Raw genomic sequence first — 22,521 nt, forward strand, 5'->3', positions numbered from 1 at the left:
TTCGCCATGCTCATACACTCGCTGTTTGCAGAAAAACAGTTGTTGTCTAGCTTTCTCTATGTGCATATTATTAACTACTCTAGTTTGCAGCTTCACTTTTTGAAGATTATCAGAGTTAGGATCTAGAGCATATGCATTTTCAAGTTCCAGAAGTTTATCTGTTGTCGCCTGTAGAATAAAATTAGATGACATTTTAAGCCTATTTATTTTTGATAATAACCTGCGTGCCTGGTCTTTGAATGTGTCCCGTTCCATGCCTGGTATGTCTATATTGCACACGACATTTAATACATATCGTATTTCTTTCATAGTACCTTCCAAGTCTGGTAAGACAGTAAGCCAAAATGGGTTAAGCCGCCATAGAGGAGTGGGAGCAGATTTTAACAGGGAGACTGTTACCCAACATGGGGAGTGATCCGACAGTGCTCTAGGTGTAATCCCTGACCCAGTTATTTTAGGTAGCAGAGTATTCGTTACCAATATGAAGTCTATACGGGACATTGTATGGTGACCAGTGGAATGACACGTGTATGCTCTTGTGGAGGGATGTTGCCATCTCCAGACGTCTGTGAGGGCAAACTCCGTCATCAAGCGATTTAATCTAGTGTGTTGCAGAGAGATACTGGGGGAGCTGTCCTGCATTGGCCTATCCAAAGCTGGGTTCATGGTCATGTTGAAATCCCCCATCCAGACAGCCGGGGTCGTTGGGTTCCTGGCTAAATATGCCAGTCCCTTCAAGACCACCAATGATGTGAATGGGGGAGGAACGTAACTTGCCAACACCAAAATCGGACTCCCTCCTACCAGTGCATTAATAAACAGATATCTTCCCTGCCGATCCGACTCTAGCGCAATCAATTCAAATGGAACGTTTTTGGCAATAATGAGGGATACACCCCTGGATTGATTTGTGTGCGTGCTATGATAGACCCATCCCACCCACGGTCTTTTCAAAGCCACCTGTAGGTGGCCTGTAATGTGGGTATCTTCTAGAGCTATAATATCAGCTTTTTGTGATTTTAGGAATGCGAGGGCAGCGGTTCGTTTAATTTTGTCCCGCAGGCCCCTCACATTCCATGTTAAAAATTTAATAGAAGTCATCCGTTTACCTGAGCCATTTTGTCGCAGTCGGACCAGCAGGACAAGATCAAGACATCATACCCAATACCAGTGCTCCAGTTTTGTATCAGCATATTATATGTCTTTTCACTAACACGAGCGATATGTATATCTATAAATAACATTTATACTGTACTTCCCGTAACTATTCCAAAAATACTGAACCCATCCCTTCCCTCCCAGCTGCACACCTGCCCAACTTTGTGTGAGCATGCATTCCCAAACCATCAACATGAAAAGCAACATTCAGCATATCAAACTACCTGGAGGCACAAGTCTTATAGTATCTATCAACTGTTACATGTTGTGTAGTCATTCTTGGGGGGGGGCGAAAAAATTTCCCACTGACAATCGTGAAGCAAGGTGATAGGAGGGGGGCGATAACTCCTCAAAAAAAAAAGAAAAGAAAAGAAAAAAAAAAAAAAAAAAAAATCTCCCCCCTCTATACGGGCTCCCTGTACCTCTTGCACATATCCGTTTCAGACTACATTTGGGGCCTGTGTCTGCTTGAAGCTGTGTGATGCGTATCCCATCACAGCACTGAAAACTTTAGTGTCATGTTGCATTGCGTCCACATTCCATTGATAGGGGAGCTTCTCAGGCGTGTGGTATTGCGACAGTTCTCACTCCTCCCCACATCCCAGCAGCAAACAACTAGTGGGTAGTGAGGGGGACAAAGGCTCTAATGTGCCTCATATTACCGGGGTTACATGTCATTGTGAAAACAAGCATATACTCACTGGGTTCAGGTAGGTTGTTACCATGGGCGACCCCTTTGATCAAGCCAAGCAGCAGCCGCATCCTCAAAAAACTGTGCACGGCCATCTTCTTCTACCCTCAGTCTGGCGGGGAATAACATTGCGTACTTCAGGTGCTGTGTTCTCAACCGACGCTTAACTTCTTGAAAGTGAGCTCTCTTCTTCTGCACCTCTGCAGAAAAATCAGGGAACACCGCTATCTGGCCATTGCCCAACTGAAATGTTCCCTTTTTCTCTCAAGTCGAAGAACTTTATCCCTGTCACGAAAGTTCAGGAACTTTGCTATAAAGGTACGAGGAGGCGCTCCGGTCGGGGGGGGGGGGGGGGGGGGGTGTCTCGCTGGAATTCGATGCGCCCTCTCCACCGCAAACATCACGGAGAATGCCTCCCTGCCATAACTTTTGATGAGGAGGGATTCCAAATATGTGGCAGGATCATTTCCTTCCTCCTTCTCCGGCAATCCGATAAACTGAAGATTGCATCTCCTCAGGCGATTTTCCATGTTGTCCTGGTGGGAGTGCAACTGTTGGAGCTGCGTCTGCATGTCCTCAGCAGCATGTCTCATGGAATGTATGAGATCTTCCACTGTGCCGATCCGCGTTTCTGTCTCTGTTACTCTATCTTTTACCTTTGAAAGATCTTGCCTCAGCAGAGATATGTCTATCTTTACTTCATCAATTTTTGCCGTTAATGTGCCTTGAAGAGCCGCTATAGCGTTTAGTACTTTGGCCGTACCGTCTGCATGGGGTTCAGAGTCCAAGCACGTGCCGGCGCCATCTTCCTGCTGCGGGTCTTTATCCTGCCGGCGGTATTGAGCCAGCTTGTCGGCCGTCCCGGTTGTCCTTTTCGGCGGGAACATGCTTGCTGTAAGCCAGATGTGTGGGGACACAGGTTGGAAGCTTTTCTTCCCCGGATGTCAGGTCAGGATCTCTTTCAGGAGTATCAGGACAGGGAGCTCGTTCTACCCACGTCCTACTCCATTGCTTGCCAGGCCATGCCCCACCGTTTTCTTTTTAAGGGCTTTGTTTGCCCATTTAAGAGAAAGTTCATTAAACACAAAACATGAGTTTTCCCCTCGCAGGGCTTTTCAGCATTCCTTTACCCAATCAACATTCAGTACTTTGGGCTCTCTTTTGCAGCACTGCCGCTCTGTCCTTATACTCCAGGCCCTGGTCTGTCTCCTACAGACTGTTCACCGACCAACTTATTGCACACAGCTAGCAGCCTCTTGCTGCACTGGCTCCCACGTGGAGCCCTCCTGACTCCTGGGCCAGACCTGTCTGCGGGGGGGTGGAGCTCAGAACCATGGTCAGTCCATTCCTAAAAGTCCAGTACACACCTGATCAATCAGTACGCTGGCCATTCTGAATACCTGGATCCAGGATTGGCGATTTCATCCCACCCGGATCACTTTGAAATCTCCAAGTCCCTAAACGAACTTAAAGTGGTACTAAACCCACGACAGTAAAATCTGTCTGTATATGCAGGATAGCATGCTTGTTATACGCACTGTGGAACTCAAGGGGTTAATCCTCTGCATTGTGTAAAAAGCCTGTTTTATCCGGTATGCATAGATCCTCCCCTCCTGCAATGTCTATCTGGGGAAGACCAGCTAACACAGGCAGAGTAGCCAACCTGCACATGCCCAGTTGTGTCTTTTATGCTGGAGAGAAGTTTCTTGTTATCAGAGATAGCCAGGTCATATGATATTGACATCACATGTGGGTGTGTATACAGGCTGCAGTGAAAAATCTCCACCTTCCTGAACTCTCAGCACTGAAGTAACTGCAGTTCATCACTGACTGTGGTATACAGATCAGCCAAAAAGGTATATAGTGGCAGTATTTTAATGTAAAGATTTATAAGCTGTGGGCACAGATTAATTATTTTCATAATATTACTGGGTTAAGTATCACTTTAAGAAGATACTGAAAAGCCAGTTTCCTCTTTATGTCACAAACTCCCTAGAGCCCCTCAAACTGCACAGTTGAGAATTCTGGTTTCACAACCTCCTAGACCCTGTCAGGGAAACGTTCTGCCACAATACACATAATGGATATAAAAAGTCTACACACCCCTGTTAAAATATCAGGTTTTTGTGATGTAAACAAAATGACAAAAGTAATTTCAGAACCCCCTTATTTAAATGCGACTTAGAAACTATACAACTCAATTGAATAACAAACTGAAATCTTTTAGGCAAGGAGGAGTCAGTACACACCTGCCATCATTTAAAGTGCCTCTGATTAACCCCAAATAAAGTTGAACTGTTCTAGTAGGTCTTTCCTGACTTTTAGTCGCATCCTACAGCAAAAGCCATGGTCCGCAGAGAGCTTACAAAGCATCAGAGGAATCTCATTGTTAAAAAAAAAAGGGTATCCGTCAGGATACTGGACATTAGATATACCATGGAACACAAAGACGACAGTCATCAAGTAGAGAAAATCTGGCAGTGACATTACAAAGAACTGGACCTCCCTCCAAAATTGATTAAAAGACGAGAAGAAAACTTGTCAGGGAGGCTGCCAAGAGGCATACAACAACACTAAAAGGAGCTGCAGGAATATCTGGCAAGTACTGGCTGTGTGGTACATGTGACAACAATCTCACGTATTCTTCATATGTCTGGGCTATGGGATAGAGTTGCAAGATGGAAGTCTTAAGAAAAACATCCAAGCCCAGCTAAATTTTGCAAACACACATCTGAAGTCTCCCAAAAGCATGTGGGAAAATGTGTTATGGTCTGACACAACCAAGGTTGAACTTTTTGGCCATAATGCCAATAAATGTGTTTTTTGGCACAAAAACTGCACTTCACCAAAAGAACACCATACCCACAGTGAAGCATGGTGGTGGCAGCATCATGCTTTGGGGCTGTTTTTCTTCAGCTGGAGTAGGGGCCTTAGCCAAGGAAGAGGGAATTATGAACAGTTCTAAATACCAGTCAATATTGACACAAAACCTTCAGGCTTCCGCTAGAAAGCTGAACGTGAAGAGGAACTTCATCTTTCAGCATGACAACGACCGAAAGCATACATCCAATTTAAGGAATGGCTTCACCAGAAGAAGATTAAAGTTTTGGATTGGCCCAGCCAGAGCCCAGATCCGAATCCCATTGAAAATCTGAAGAGGGCTGTGCACAGGAGATGACAGATTTGGAGTATTTTTGCAAAGAAGAGTTGGCAAATTTTGCCAAGTCACAATGTGCCATGCTGATAGCCTCATGCCCAAAAAGACGGAGTGCTGTAATAAAATCAAAAAAGTGCTCCAACAAAGAATTAGTTTAAAGGGTGTGCACATGTATGCAACCATTTTTTTTTATTTTATTTTTTACTTCCCTCCACCTAAAAGATTTCAGTTTGTTGTTCAACTGAGTTGTACAGTTTATAGGTCACATTAAAAAAAGGTGGAAAAAGTTCTGAAATGATTTGTCTTGGTCTTTTTTTTTTTTTTTTTACATCAGAAACATGACTTAAACACACACACACACACACACACACACACACACACACACACACACACACACACCCACAGAAAAAAGTATTTGATCCACTGCCGATTTTGTACGTTTGCCTAATGACAAAGAAATCAGTCTAATTTTAATGGTAGGATTATTTTAACAGTGAGAGAGAACAAAAAAAAAAAAAAAATCCAGAAAAAAAAAACACATTTCAAAAAAAAGTTATAAATTGATTTGCATTTTAATTAGTTTAATTACGCATTTGACGCCGTCACAAAACATGACTTAGTACTTGGTGGCAAAACCCTTGTAGGCAATCAGAGGTCAGATATAGCTGGCCACCAGGTTTGCACACATCTCAAGAAGCATTTTGTCCCCCTCTTTTTGCAGATCCTCTAAGTCATAAAGGTTTGGAGGCTGACGTTTGGTAACTTGAACCTTAAGCTCCCTTCACATGTTTTCTATGGGATTAAGGTCCGGAGGCCACTCCAGGACCTTAATGTGCTGCTTTTTGAGCAACTCCTTTGTTACCTTGGTAGTGTGTTTTAGGTCATTGTCATGCTGGGATACCTATCCATGACCCATTTTCCCTGGCTGTGGGAAAGATGTTTTCACTGTACTTACATCACACACACACTGCCTTGCATTTCTATTTTTAAACTGAATGGGCTTTACAAGGTAAGGGGGTTCATGTATACTTTAAGGCAGCCCATTATTTCACTTATCAAAGTGACAAAGCCAGTGGCAGGTAAGAGGAAAAAAAAAAAAAAGTTACATATCTCAGCCTTAATTTTGAGGTTTTTCTTTGACTTCCACTATGTCTGTCGAATTTTGACAGCCAGCACTTTCCAGCCTCACCTACAGTGGCTTGCGAAAGTATTCGGCCCCCTTGAACTTTTCAACCTTTTGCCACATTTCAGGCTTTAAACATAAAGATATAAAATTTTAATTTTTTGTGAAGAATCACCAACAAGTGGGACACAATTGTGAAGTGGAACGAAATCTTTTGGATTTTTGAAACTTTTTTAACTAATAAAAAAAATGAAAAGTGGGGCGTGCAAAATTATTCGGCCCCCTTGCGTTAATACTTTGTAGAGCCACCTTTTGCTGCGATTACAGCTGTAAGTCGCTTGGGGTATGTCTCTATCAGTTTTGCACATCGAGAGACTGAAATTCTTGCCCATTCTTCCTTGGGAAAGAGCTCGAGCTCAGTGAGGTTGGATGGAGAGCGTTTGTGAACAGCAGTTTTTAGCTCTTTCCACAGATTCTCGATTGGATTCAGGTCTGGACTTTGACTTGGCCATTCTAACACCTGGATACGTTTACTTGTGAACCATTCCTTTATAGATTTTGCTGTATGATTGGGATCATTGTCTTGTTGGAAGATAAATCTCCGTCCCAGTTTCAGGTCTTTTGCAGACTCCAACAGGTTTTTATCCAGAATGGTCCTGTATTTGGCTGCATCCATCTTCCCCTCAATTTTAACCATCTTCCCTGTCCCTGCTGAGGAAAAGCAGGCCCAAACCATGATGCTGCCACCACCATGTTTGACAGTGGGGATGGTGTGTTGAGTGTGATGAGCTGTGTTGCTTTTACGCCAAACATATCGTTTTGCATTGTGGCCAAAAAGTTCGATTTTGGTTTCATCGGACCAGAGCACCTTCTTCCACATGTTTGGTGTGTCTCCCAGGTGGCTTGTGGCAAACTTTAGACGAGACTTTTTATGGATATCTTTGAGAAATGGCCTTCTTCTTGCCACTCTTCCATAAAGGCCAGATTTGAGCAGTGTATGACTGATTGTTGTCCTATGGACAGACTCTCCCACCTCAGCTGTAGTTCTCTGCAGTTCATCCAGAGTGATCATGGGCCTCTTGGCTGCATCTCTGATCAGTCTTCTCCTTGTCTGAGCTGAAAGTTGAGGAACAGCCAGGTCTTGGTAGATTTGCAGTGGTCTGATACTCCTTCCATTTCAAAATGATCGCTTGCACAGTGCTCCTTGGGATGTTTAAAGCTTGGGAAATCTTATTGTATCCAAATCCGGCTTTAAACTTCTCCACAACAGTATTACGGACCTGCCTGGTGTGTTCCTTGGTCTTCATGATGCTCTCTGCGCTTTCAACAGAACCCTGAGACTATCACAGAGCAGGTGCATTTATACAGAGACTTGATTACACACAGGTGGATTCTATTTATCACCATCAGTCATTTAGGACAACATTGGATCATTCAGAGATGCTCGCTGAACTTCTGGAGTGAGTTTGCTGCACTGAAAGTAAAGGGGCCAAATAATTTTGCATGCACCGCTTCAGTTTTTTAATTGCTAAAAAAGTTTGAAATATCCAATAGATTTCGTTCCACTTCACAATTGTGTCCCACTTGTTGGTGATTCTTCACAAAAAATTTAAATTTTATATCTTTATGTTTGAAGCCTGAAATGTGGCAAAAGGTTGAAAAGTTCAAGGGGGCCGAATACTTTCGCAAGCCACTGTAGGTTTGTTAGTATGCAGCACAGAATTTCATCAACAGCAACATATCCCCAGTGCTAGAGGCTGTTAATGAGAGGTACATTGGAAGGCCATGTTTTTATTGACCTGCATGCTTGGCTGAGCTGTGGTTCATTTGATAAATGTTGCATAACCGTATTCAATGTGGAAACAATAAGCCATTGTGCAGACCTAATGTATGACTTTACTTGTACACTTCAGGTGTGAACAAAATGTGTTTTCTTGTAAGGTAACTGCATTTATTTTCTGAATTCATGAACTTAATCTCAGCTAAGATTCCACACACTGAACAGATTAGACCGGATTCACACTGCACCGGCATGAAAGTCATGCGACTTTGCCAGGCTACTTCGGCGAGACTTTGACACTACTTTGAAGCAACTTCAGGGAATGCTTGTGTAATCTTCCTGTAATGTCAGATCCAAATCACATCAACTAAGAGGAGGATCCGACTTGGATGTTTTCTTCTGTGGACGGTGTCCAAATATATAGCATCTTACAAAAGTGAGTACACCACTCACATGTTTTGTAAATATTTAATTACTGTATTTATTGGCGTATAACACTCACTTTTTCACCATGAAAATCGGGTGCAAATATCATGTGCGTGTTAAACGCCAATACTTCAATTTTAGCTGCCTCTGAGGGACAGGGAGCGGGGCGGGAAGAGTGCCGTCAGATTAAATACAGTGAGAATCTCCTGTTTACTTGGCGGCCTCTGTAATAGAAAGTCCCGTCTCCAGGGCCGCCAATGGACCACTGTTCTATCATAGGAGATTCTCACTGTATGTAATCTGTCGGCGCTTATCCCGCCCCCCCTCCCTGTCCCCTCTAGGCTGCAGATGGGCATCGATCAGGCTGCATTGATGGCAATGGCAAGGCTGCTACATTGATGGCAATGGTGAGGCTGCATTGATGTAGACTAATGAGGCTGCATTGATGGCAATGATGAGGCTGCATTGATGGCAATGATGAGGCTGCATTGATGGCAATGATGAGGCTGCATTGATGGCAATGATGAGGCTGCATTGATGGCAATGATGAGGCTGCATTGATGGCAATGATGAGGCTGCATTGATGGCAATGATGAGGCTGCATTGATGGCAATGATGAGGCTGCATTGATGGCAATGATGAGGCTGCATTGATGGCAATGATGAGGCTGCATTGATGGCAATGATGAGGCTGCATTGATGGCAATGATGAGGCTGCATTGATGGCAATGATGAGGCTGCATTGATGGCAATGATGAGGCTGCATTGATGGCAATGATGAGGCTGCATTGATGGCAATGATGAGGCTGCAGATGGGCACTGACCCTTATTTTGTTTCAAAGTTCCTTATTAAAAATTTTAGTTTTTTCCTGAAACTTCCCTCTTAAAATGAATGTGCGTGTTATACGCCGATAAATACGGTACATCTTTTCATGCGACACTGAAGAAATGACACTTTGCTACAATGTAAAGTAGTGAGTGTACAGCTTGTATAAGCGTAAATTTGCTGTCCCCTCAAAATAGCTCAACACACAGCCTTTAATGTCTAAACCGCTGGCAACAAAAGGGAGTACACCCCTAAGTGAAAATGCCCAAAGTGGATCCAGTTAGCCATTATCTTTCTCCCTGGTGTCATGCAACTCGTTAGTGTTACAAGGTCTCAGGTGTGAATGGGGAGCAGGTGTGTTGAATTGTTGCTCTACATTAAGGCTCAATTCACACCTATGCATGTTGCTTTTGAGCGTTTTTGGAGGTTTTTTTTTCATGCTTGCCACGTTTTTGAGCCGCGTTTTTGCGTTTTTTTTTTTTTTCATTTTTTTTTTACAGTCTTACAAAAAAAAAAAAAAAAAAAAAAAAAAACGGCAAAAACGCTGCAAAAACGCTGCACTTGCGTTTTTGATGCTTGTCCATTGAAAACCATTACATGCAAAACGCTGCTTTTTGCATGAAAAAAAGTCCCCGACCCTTTCCAAAAACGCAGAGATACAAAAAAGCATTGATGTGAACATGTTCCATAGGAACCCATGTTAAAAAATTCCCGTGCATTTCTGCAAAATGCAAAATGCATCAAAAAACGCGCTAGTGTGAATGGGGCCTAAGATGACCTTGGCTATAAAAAGATTGCCAAGACTCTGAAACTGAGCTGCAGCACGGTGGCCAAGACCATACAGCGGTTTAACAGGACAGGTTCCACTCAGAATAGGCCTCACCATGGTCGACCAAAGAAGTTGAGTGCACACGCTCAGGGTCATATCCAGAGGTTGTCTTTGGGAAATAGACGAATGAGTGCTGCCAGCATTGCTGCACGATTCTGGGAAAAATGGGAGGGAGGGAGGGAGAGGGAGACTCACATTTTGTAAATTCGTCAGTGCTGCAGCCCCCAAGACCTCTGGGCAGAAGAAATACCCAACCAATCACATTCTTTGCCGAGTGACATCAGACATTTCACGCTGGCTCTGACGGCTTCCCCTCCCCAACAGGAAACAATCCCGGGGACACCGCAGCACGCACTTTTAATGTGAGCACATTACAATTGCTTGATGGGTCAGAATCGCCCAAATCCAGAGTTGCGATTGTGGCGGGCGGAGAATCACGATAACAATTCTCCGTGATTAATCGTGCAGCTCTACTGCAGAGGTTGAAAGTCGGGGGGGGGGGGGGGATCAGCGTGTCAGTGCTCAGACCATACACTGCATAGAGCTCTAGGATATACAGGAGAGCAGGTACCCTGTAATACCTACACGGATGACACTGGGAGCTAGAGCAGTCTACGAGCCAGCGAGTGTTCACCAGAAGCCCCTGGTGGTGGGGATGAATTTAGCTGCAGTCTGGCTCCAGGTCGCAACCCCTAGGGCCTCCCAGCTCACGGTAGACTACAGGAAGGTAGAGTGGAAGCAGCAGACAGTGACAAAGGATAGTCAGGAGATGGCCAAAAAGGTCAGGACAACAAGCAGGTAAGATTAGTCAGGAGAAAGCCAAAGATGGGGGAAACAAGCAGGTAAGGATAGTCAAGAACAAGCCAAGATTTGTAACTGGAATCAGATGTAGAAGACATAGCAAGTCGCACACGAAAGCTAAACACACAATATTGATCAGCAGAGCTGGCTTGTAGTGCACAGGTTAATATAGAGTTCTCTGATAGGACCTGGGGTGGAGCCATGCTTTGAGGATAGATTACTTAAGCAGCCAGGTGAGAGTGGCTGGCCTCCTAATCTGAACACATGGAGAGGTAAGCTGACAGACAAACATTACTGCATAACCATGACAATCAAATTGGTCTGCATGGCTGTCGTCCCAGAAGGAAGCCTCGTCTAAAGATGATGCACGAGAAAGCCTGCAAAACAGTATGCTGAAGACAAGCAGACTAAGGACATGGATTACTGGAACCATGTCCTGTGGTCTGATGAGACCAAGATAAACTTATTTAGTTCAGATGGTGTAAAGCGTGTGTGGCGGAAACCAGGCGAGGAGTACAAAGAGAAGTGTGTCTTGCCTACAGTCAAGAAAGGTGGTGGGAGTGTCATGGTCTGGGGCTGCATGAGTGCTGCCGGCACTGGGGAGCTACAGTTCATTGAGGGAACCATGAATGCCAACATGTACTGTGACATACTGAAGCAGAGCATGATCCCCTCCCTTCAGAGACTGGGTCGCAGGGCAGTATTCCAACATAACCCCAAAAACACACCTCCAAGATGACCACTGCCTTGCTAAAGAAGCTGAGAGTAAAGGGGATGGACTGGCCAAGTATGTCTCCAGACCTAAACCCTATTGAGCATCCTCAAAATGGAACGTGGAGGAGCGCAAGGTCTCCAACATCCACCAGCTCTGTGATGTCATTATTGAGGAGTGGATGAGGACTCCAGTGGCAACCTGTGAGGCTCTAGGGAACACTATGCCCAAGAGGGTTAAGGCAGTGCTGGAAAATAATGATGGCCTCACAAAATAGTGACACTTTGGGCCCAATTTGGACATTTTCACTTAGGGGTGTACTCACTTTTGTTGCCAGCGATTTAGACAATAATGGCTGTGTGTGAAGTTATTTTGAGGAGACAGCAAATTTACACTGGTTTACAAGCTGTACACTCACTACTTTACATTGTAGCAAAGTGTCATTTCTTCAGTGTTGTCACATGAAAAGATAATAAAATATGAGGGGTGAACTCACTCTTGTGAGATACTGTATATGGACATAACTGTATAGTAATGTCATAGCTCAAGGTAAAGGAATGCATTTTTCAGGCCCTTTCATTATACATGTAAAATAGATTGGTTTATTGTAATTCGTGTTCTTTTTTAATTGTACTTACAGTATGTACACAGGGTGGTTTCATTTTTCGTTAAGACATGAAATGCATAGTCTACCTTGAGTAATGTCACAACCATATTTAAAAAAAAAAAAAAAAAAAAAAGAAGGTCCTATTCCCCCAACTACCCACCCTCCCTATCTAAACTGCAGGGTTGTTCTCCCTGTGGCATCCTTTTTCCCCTCTGAATTAGTGCAGCTGTGGGTGGCTTTACCAGCATAACCATTTCATTTGGTTGCAGAGATCTGTGAATGGGAGACTACAAGTCCACAAGTTTGTTGACTCATTGAAAACTATGCACTTCCTATGCAGGCAATATCCTATTTCAAAAAGATGTTTTTTTGCCAAGTCTAATCTGGCTTTTCTATTCTTCCGGCTTATGAATGGTTTGCAGCTTGCGATGAACCCTCTGTATTTGCTCTTTTGAAGTCTTCTCGATTGTAGACTTTGCAAATGATATGCCCACCTCCTGGAGACTGTCCTTCACTTGTGTGAAGGACACTGTCATGTTGTGAATGGGTTTTTCTTTACCATAGAGAGGATCCTGCGATCATCCATCACTGTTGTCTTCCGTGGACGTCCAGGCCTTTTTTTTATGTTGCTGAGCTCACCAGTGCGTTCTTTCCTTAGAATGTACCAAACTGTTAACTTGGCCACGCCTAATGTTGCTGCTATCTGATGGATTTGTTTCGTTTTTGAAGCCTTAAAATGGCCTGTTTTACTTGCATGGACAGCTCCTTTGAACGCATGAGGTAGGTTCCCAGCAATAGATACCAAATGCAAATACCACACTTAGAAATCAACTTCAGACCTTTTATCTGCTTAATTGATGAAGATAAAGGAAGGAGTTGCCCAAACCTGGCCACGAAACAGCTTGATTCAATTGTCCAATTACTTTTGGTCCCTTGAAAAAAAAAAAAAAAAAAAAAAAGAAGGGGAGATGGCCATTCTTAAGAGCTGTAATTCCTGAACCCTTCCTCTGATTTGGATGTACATAACCTCAAATTAAACCTGGGCGTGTACACTTTCAGCCCATTTCAGATTATTTCTTTCTTTCTTAGACCAATCTGTAAATCACTATTGAATCCTAGGAACATAAATAACAGGTGCAAAGAAAAGTGGAGCCTCTAGATAGAACAACCATAACTTGATCAATCAATGGATTCTTTATAAAAAAAATGCCTGGCGTTCAGCTTACAGCACAAGAGCAAATTTTACTTCTCTGGATATCCCGTTCAGCAGGTTTCTCAGCTATTACAAAGTATACAAACCTATCATACCTTCTGTGGTATTGCCTATAGTATGCTGCTTTACAACTATCAACTAAACCTGTACTTAAAGTAGAACTATGAGCAAAACTTTTTTTCTTCATTTTGGATAAAATGGATAAGGGAAGGTTCTAACCCGTCATTTTTTTTTTTTTTTTGCCATTTTAGTCCCATTGGGGAGCTCTCCCTTCACTTTCTGTCCCCTAGCCAAACATGAAGTGAGCAGAAATTCCTGCAAATTAAGGGAATTTCTTGGGGAACCCCAGGTCACCAGAACTAGCGTCCCCTTTGGAAAACTTTCCCCTCTAATACTTTTCTGTGGACAACACAAAATTAGAGATTTTCTTTTACATTCACTTTTAATAAATGGTAAGCAGGACAAATATAGAGGGTGTATCTTCCTAACACAGTTAGTCGACAAACATTTTAGTCGACTAAATGAATGCTATTTTAGTTGACTAAAATACGACAAACTAAAAGCCATTTTAGTCAAAAGACTAAAATGAGACGAAGACTAAGATGAGACTAAAACGAAAATGCCATTTTAGTCAAAAGACTATGACTAAAACGAAATTGCAATTACTGAAACGTACTGGAAATTTTTGTCGACTAAATACAACTAAAACAATTGCAGAAGACTAAAATGAACACTGCTTCCTAATGGGGGACACAGATAGCAGTAAAACCTGAAAGGTGTTCTAATCCTTCTCCACTATCCAAAACAAGTTTTGCCTTTAGCTCTACTTTAAAGTACCATGTGTATATAAGCCCAAAAGCAAAAACTTAAGCTACTGCCACCCAAAATAGGGTGGCTGCATTAGTTTTAATATTTTCAGACATGCATCTATTTACACCTCATAATCCCGTGGATAACACTTTGTTCCTTCATGTCTACACCCAGTTCTCATCTGTATCTTTAGAAAAAGCCATGGTTGTCACACAGGCTGAACCTCAAACACGTCTGCCTTCATCTCCAATACATGGTGGATAGGCAGACTATTAGTTTACACAAGATTAGGATGTTTATGCTTTAAGCTCACAGATGTGACAAGGACACTGCATTTCCTTCAAGATCAACAGTTATTTTCTGCACTTGCTGAAACTGTAGTGTGAAAAATGAAAATATGTTTGCAAATCACCACATTTAAAAGGGGTTGTAGAAGCAGGTGGTTTATCTTTTATTCTATTCTCTGCATTAAGAATAATATATATATATATATATATATATACACACACCACACACACACACCTTCAGTGTGTCTCAGCCCCCCTAATACTTACCTGAGCCCCATCTCTATCCAGCGATGTCCACGAGTCCCTTGGCCGTCTGGGACTCTACACCTCCTGATCGGCTGAGATTCAGCAGCGGCGCCATTGACTCTCACTACTGTCAAAGTCAGTTAGCCAATTAGGAGAGCGTGAGGGTGGAGCCGAAACGCAGCTCTGTGTCTGAATTGACACATGGAGCTGCAGCTCAAAGCGGGTGCCCCCATAGCAAGCTGCTTGCTGCGAGGGCATTCAACAGGGAGGAGGGGCCAGGAAGAGGGACCCTAGAAGAGGATCGGGGCTGTCCTTTGTAAATCCACTGCACAAAGCAGGCAAGTATAACTTTTTTTTTTTTTTTTAAACAAAAAAAAAAAACAAAAAAAAAAAAAAAAACAAAAAAACCCCACACCCCCCCTTTACAATCATTTTAAAGGATTGGTGAGGTACAGTGGTACCTTGGATTAGGAGCATAATTCATCCCAGAAGAATGCTTGTAATCCAAAGCACTCGTATATCAAAAGCGAGGTTCTCCATAGGAAATAACGGAAACTCAGATAATCCGTTCCAGTGGCACTGCTAGTCTATGCAGTACCGCATGTAACCTCGGGGGGGGGGGGTGCCACAAACACTTGGGAACCGACTGTTTGAGCAGCTTGGAGTGTTTCCGAGCGGCTTGGAGTATCACCGACACCCACGCACCTCTGGCCAAATGCGGTACTGCACACTGCAGAGGCTTGAATCCTGCTTGAATTGCGAAACGCTCGTAAACCACATTACTCGCAATCTGAGGTATTATGCCCCGTACACACGGTTGGATTTTCCGACGGAAAATGTGCGATAGGACCTTGTTGTCGGAAATTCCGACCGTGTGTGGGCTCCATCACACATTTTCCATCGGAATTTCCGACACACAAAGTTTGAGAGCAGGATATAAAATTTTCCAACAAAATCCGTTGTCGGAAATTCCGACGCACAAAGTGCCACGCATGCTCAGAATAAAGAGATAAAAGCTATTGGCCACTGCCCCGTTTATAGTCCCGACGTACGTGTTTTACGTCACTGCGTTTAGACCGATCGGATTTTCCGACAACTTTGTGTGACCGTGTGTATGCAAGACAAGTTTGAGCCAACATCCGTAGGAAAAAATCCATGGATTTTGTTGTTGGAATGTCCGAACAAAGTCCGACCGTGTGTACGGGGCATTACTGTATATTAAAAAGTGTGTTTTGGGTTTAGACCGGTTTTAAAGCAAAAGCTTTGGGTTTCATATTTCCCCCCTAGTCAAAACTAGAATTTGTACATAAAAATCCCCATTAAATCTAGAAAAAAAAAAACCTAACACACACCACACTACGATGGTCACACAATCGCTTTTAAAACTAGAATGAAAAGGGGAAGTTAGAAATCCTTTAGCTATTTTATACAACAGCTGGTTGCCAAAAGTGAAGCTGCACTTGCCCTGGGAATTGTTCCAAACTCCATTAGACAGCTGAGTTACTATGTTTGCCATCGCTCAACTGGTTTCTTTAGATCCAGAAACAGCTTTTCCTTAGATGGAAATATAGACTTTAACATGCCAGCATGAGCACAACTGTTGTGCATTCATGTCTCAAAGTTTAGTAAAAGTACAGTAAAGGTCAAAGTCACAGAATGTCAAAGAAAGGTTTTCCCAAGAGTACATATAATCTGAACTTCCTGTTCAACTTTCCAGACAATGCAAATATCAAAGTTATAGGACCTCCTGTCAGCTAAACTGAAGGCAATCCTACAAAATCAGAAACAGGAATAATACACTTTGTAATCAGAATGATTAGTTTTTGTTTGACATAATTGTTCCCATATCTGGAGTCTAATCCCTCCTTTCAATACTGCTCAACTTTCCTTATTCTGCAAAATATGGATATTCTTTTCCAGCATTTCCTAACATCCATCACATCCTCAGTGGGCACCAAAAGGTTACATCTGTCAGACTTTCAGGAAAATGGACAGCTACATCAGTGTCAAGACTGGCCATTGATTCAATTTGCAACATACTTGTGGGTGCCCTTAAGCAACACTAGTAAAGAAAATTAAGCATCCCCTTAGGTTCTTGCACATACCCGCAACCTTAAGACACCCCTCCTCCCCAGACACAGGGTTTTCCAATACTCAAATGCTGCCATTATTTATGGATTGTGATAAGTATTATTGTTTTTTCCAAAATCTTACAGATCAAAAGATTCACAGGTAATTAAAGCAGAGTTCCATCCAAAAGTGGAACATCCACTTTAAGGCGGCCTCCTCCCCAACTCCTGTTTGTGAAGCTTTTGGGGAGTTGTGGGGGGGGGGGGGTGATGGATCAGGACACCGGATATGCACACATGTTCCAGGTTAGTGACTCCCCAAGTTATGAAGGCTAACCAAGCCGGCAATGGCAGCTTCCATGTTTTACCAGTGTATAAAATACGTAGAAAAGATGTGCTCTTTATTAGTCCACGGTGACCAATCAAGTTCCTGGATTCACAATAAGGAAGAGATCCTGTTAGTCCAGGGCTCGACAATCCAGGCACCGGGTCGCCACAGCAAGAAAGTATCCTGCTGCCGGAATGCTCCCACACCCCGTGTGCACAACCCCAACCCCTGCTTGCCTATCTGCGGGCCCAGGACAGCAGGTGCCGGCAGGTAGAGGGGGACGTGTGTAACCTTGTGGGTGACCCAAAAAGGGACATAATTTCCGGGTCCCCATTCAGTTTCTGACTATGAAGGCTGGGAAAGAATGTAATGCAGTGCAGCACAGGGGAGGCATGCAGGTTCAGAGCCCCCCCACATATACGCACAAGCGTAAACGCATGCATTGGGGCGCCTAAAACTGGAAACATTGATTGGGATACACGTTACATATATCGCTGCGCACGTTGGAACAAGAGCAATAATTCTAGCACCAGACCATCCTCGTAACACTAAATGACCTACAGGGGTCTTTTAAAGCATTGCCTATGGAAAATATAGGGTACTGAAGTTTGACACCATTTCACAGGGGAGCGCAAAATTTAAGGTTTGACATGTTAAGTATTTACTCAGTACAACCTCTGCTTTTGTAGTTTACCAAAAAATTGGGCGATTTATTGCTTTTTTTGTGCCCCCTTAAAATTAACTTTTAAATGCATTTTTTACTGAAATTTTGGGATTTCTAGACCTTTGCGTTTATAACATTGTGTGACAAAAAATTGGGACCACCATTTTATTCTCTAGGGCAGTGATGGCGAACCCTGGCACCCCAGATGTTTTTTAAACTACATTTCCCATGATCCTCATGCACTCTGCAGTGTAGTTGAGCATCATGGGGAATGTAGTTCCAAAACATCTGGGGTGCCAAGGTTCTCCATCACTGCTCTAGGGTGTCTGCTTTCCGAAAATGTTTTAGAGGTTTTTAATTTTTTATACATGTGCAAAAAAAAAAAAAAAAAAAAAACACAGCTCTGGCTGGCTGTGAAAAGGGTTAAAGGGCAAGTTCACCTTTGGGAACATGTTACACCCTTTAAAACTTTTTTTTTTTTTACACTAACAAAGTGGCTGCAGCAAGGTCAACCTGCAACATTCTCTAATTGAAGTCATTAAAGCGGTTGTATTCCACATTTTTACCTACAGGCAAGCCTACAATAAGGCTTACCTGTAGCAAAAATGAATCTCTTAAACCTGTACGGTTTAGGAGATATTCACCGTGCATGCAGACGCTGACGTCAGCGGCGCATGTGCTCTGAAGGTCCGGTGGATGCTGCCAGGAAATAAAAACAAAACAAAACAAAAAAAAAAAAAAAAAACTCCTGGCCGGAAATAGGTCTCCCGCGCATGCGTGGGAGTGACGTCATTGCGGCTCCGGCAACTCACAGTGCCGGAGCCGCGAACCCGGAACAAACATGTCAGCTCCCTCAGCAGTGACTGGGAGGCGATGCCAGCGTTTCGTTCTAAGGTATTTCATAATGAGCTAGAGGCTAGTAAGGCCTTTCGCTTAGGAGGTTTGTTTTTTTTTTTTTTTTTGCGGGCATACAACAGCTTTAAGAGGTTTGATGGCACTTCAAGCCGCAAGCCAACGATGGAAATGACCTTTTTATCAATTATTTTCCCTTTTCAAACTTTCTACAGCACTTCTCAAAATGGAGCTTTATCTTGATTATTAAAAAAGGCTTTACAGCTGCGTCATGCAAAAACGTATCTGGCCAACTCTCACTCATGTCTACCTTCAGAGCCTGTGTACAAGATAATATCAATAAAAACAGATTATAAATAGCAGGAGTAGACTGGTAGCTTCTCAGTAGGCCTAAACCACAAAGGGCTTCTGATAGGACATTAGTTTTCAAAGGCAACTAAGAGCAGGGCCCTTAGATTCCTCTTGCACCAAGCTGTAACGTAACTTTAATGTCTGCCTTCATTTTCCATTTTGTTAAGCACTGTGCAAACTGTTGGCGCTATAAAAATCCTGTAGAATAATAATAATAATAATAATAATAATAATCTCTCTTGGGGGCTGTGGATTTCACGGCTTTCAATGAGATTTCTCAGATGGCATGCACAGATTATAGACCTTGCTAGGAACATGCAAGCACTTTGTACTATAAATATTTACACAAAAAGGTTTAGTGTTCGGAAAGTCCCCAAAAAAAAAAAAAAAAATAATTGTAGAAAAATGCTTTATAAAAAAAAAAAAAAGGTGTCATTTGGGAATATCCCTGTAATTTTTATGCTGTAAAAGTAACTCTAAGGTTACCTATATTTTCTAACAGCACAGAGTAAACAAGTCTGCAATTAGAAAGGTGAATTGCATGGGAACATTTGAGAGGTGAAAAAAAAAAAAAAAGACAAGACAGTTGAGTCCATAAACGTCAGCCGGATCACCACATGCTTGGGATTAGTGTACTAGTCTTTAATCCGCTAAATCATCAGATTTCTTCAAAATTATGAAGTATTTTTCATCAGTCTTTTTCCTCCTTCGCGGGCAGCCATACTATTCAAATAAATATCTTTCACATGAAGTTTTTTTAATGAATCTTATAGCTAGAAAAACACTAATGCAGTGTGGGAAAGGATGCAATCCGTGCACGTTTCCCACACCGCATTCAAATTGCACTACCCTTGTGGGCCGCAGCAGGTAGCAATGCAGTCTTAACACCCCAAACGCAGGTAGCAAACACATTGTGTTTGCAGGCACCAGACTGCATGGTACAGAACGACCATGCGATCCGGATGCAATTGCTGCATACACGTCTTTAGTGCAATTTGAGCCCATTCAAAATGGTACATAAGGTGAACGGAGCCTAAATTTAAGTTACCTAAAATAGCTCAATTGGTGAATAAGCAGCTCAATGAAGTAGCATTGCACTGATACCAAGCATACAAGTACTCATGCAAAATGCTCCCATACTTAAACCAATACCTTTGGTTCAGGTGCAATTTCCATTGTCATACACTTCAACAATTCGCACCTGAACTGCTGAACAAAGTCGCACTGGAGGGGGCTGAAATCTCACATGTGTGAACCCAGTCTTACAGGTCTTCATAATTATAAAGAAACAGTAATAATTTTTTATTAGTCAAAACAAAAAAAAAAAAAAAACAAAAAACAACACACACACACACACACACACAACTGCCACGTTACACTAAAAATAGGTATCGACGAGTACTTGAGAAAAAGTATAGGTATTCGATCTTTAAAAAAATATGTGGCATTTGTGCATCTCTACAGTGAAGTACTCGTTAAAAGGTGGACAATTTTTCTGGGAATCCAGCAGGACTTTGTTGTTTTTTGTTTTGTTTTTTTTTTTTTTGTTTTTTTTTTTTTTTTTTTTTTTTTAGGGGGGCAGCTTCTCCGGGAACTACAGAAAACCTCAAAAGTTTGATGTTGGCTTTAATTTTTAAAGGAGCACTGCCAACCTTGCTTCCAAGATTTATAAAGTCCTGGCTTAAATTTTTGTAAATTAGTTGACAAACAGGGGCTTAGTCAGGTTTATTTATAAAAAAAAAAAAAAAAAAAAAAAAAATGTAAAGAAATAAAGAATATGTCCAACACAACCAATTGTTAACCGTTTAAAACTTGAGCCTGAAATGGGAAAAGAAAAACAAGTGCTGAAGGAGTTATGGAAATGTGAAATCCAGCAGCAAGTCTGTGCTTCTGCAGTTTGGCTGGAGATGCTGGAAGGAGACAATGAACATTCTGTATGCTGAGCCCACACCATTGGATGTTTCCCCTGCCCAGAAGCCATGAGGTAATGCCCCTGGAATGTGATGGGGGAAGGGGTGGGAGAAGGGATGAGAAGAGGGGATTTTTTTTTTCCCCCTGAATTTTCCCAGACTATGGAGGCAAGGCTAATTAACATCCACCAGACAGGCAACACCTTCATCCTTTTCGTTTTCCATTACAAAGCTCCCACTGAAACATATGAGGAGGTGGATGTCCGTCAATGTCGGGTCATCATCTTCTGTGCAGATGGGTAACAGCTGTGGAGTTTTACTTTTCCAGACCTTGCTCCTTACATTCCCACATTGCCCTTCCACTTCTAGAAGCTGGACAATCCAGAAGAATCATGCCAGAAGTCTGTTCTCTGCAGGGTGCTGAGGAAGAAAAACTCATACAATCCTTTTCACTGTCCTGGAGGGCACAAGTCACTTCAGAGTTCAAGAGACTTCAGGAGAGATCACAATACTCAACACATATGAAATCACACCGAAGGCTGACAATAAACCCCTGATCTATGCAAATCTTTAGTGGAGGAATGATCCTGGTCACAGAACACAAAGGAGTACACAGTCCTTTTTCCAGTATGGGGGAAAAAAAAAAAAAAAAATTGGATCGGTCATATAAAAAGACGCAATGTCCAAGAAAAGAAATCATGGAGGAAAAACGCCTACTGATCACCAGCCTGTAATTATTGGAGGACAAGCCATTAAAGGGACATTTTTTAATTCTCACAAAGCTGAGAGACGATTTTTTTTTTTTTTTTTATGCTCAATCAGCAGGATTCGGAAAAGACTCAAATTCCCACTGGAGGTGGGGGAGGGGGGAACCAAATCTGGCCTGTGCAAGCGTACGCAGGAGGGTGCAGCATCCCATACAGAACATTAGATATCTCTCTCTCTTTTTTTTTTTTTAATTAAACAGATAAGCATAGAAATGATCCTGATGGTATTTACACAATACTAAAGTATATAATATATATATATATATTTTTTTTTTTTTTTTTATTAGGACTATTGTACTTTTATATAAGTACTTTATGTTGATGTATAGTAGTAGATTGGGGCCCCTTTACTTTTAGCCTGCCATCACAGCACATAATAGCCAGCTCCGTCACTCATTGGCTGGCTGCTCTGGTCACATGACCTCTCCCTCTCAGCGGTCTCGGTACCCCCCCAGGTCACCCCCTCACCCTTCATAACGGTTTCATAGTCCGCTATTGGCACACTTTACCTTGTTCTTGACCTCCGCGGAGAGTCCGTATGCTGGTCCCTTGTTGAAGCTGGCCATTGCCGGTGTGTCGCTCTGTCCGGGTCACTTGTCTCTTCCAGCGGTTCCACAGACTCGACTAAACCGGCGGCGCGAACAGAACCTTCTAGTCCTCTGCTCCCAACAAGAAGATCGAAGGTGGGCGTGCCTCCCGGAGCAGTAGGCGTTAACCGAACGGCGGAGGCTTGATGCTGCTTAGCCTATGGGATTGTAAAGCGGTCGAAGGCGGGGTGGAGGTGAAGTGAAAGGGCTCGCTGATTGGTGGGCTTTCACAAGACCAGGCTGAGATTGCTGGTTTGTTTGTTGCGTGATGTGCGCTCAGTCGCTGTATCAGCGCTTTAGTTGGAGGTGGTTTCGGTTGTGATTGTAT

General features: G+C 42.8%; 1 protein-coding gene across 1 annotated transcript in view; it reads right to left on the reverse strand.

Moving 5' to 3' along the window:
* CNN3 (calponin 3) overlaps positions 1–22,311 on the reverse strand; it is an 88,234-nt gene extending 65,923 nt beyond the window's left edge. The window contains exon 1 of the mRNA XM_073593077.1: positions 22,116–22,311. Within this exon, the coding sequence (XP_073449178.1) occupies positions 22,116–22,172 (57 nt within the window). The 5' untranslated portion in view covers positions 22,173–22,311. The remainder of the gene's footprint in view (positions 1–22,115) is intronic.
* Between the last annotated feature and the right edge of the window lie 210 nt (positions 22,312–22,521).

Source organism: Aquarana catesbeiana, linkage group LG07 (assembly GCF_042186555.1).
Source record: "Aquarana catesbeiana isolate 2022-GZ linkage group LG07, ASM4218655v1, whole genome shotgun sequence".
Classification (NCBI taxonomy): domain Eukaryota; kingdom Metazoa; phylum Chordata; class Amphibia; order Anura; family Ranidae; genus Aquarana; species Aquarana catesbeiana.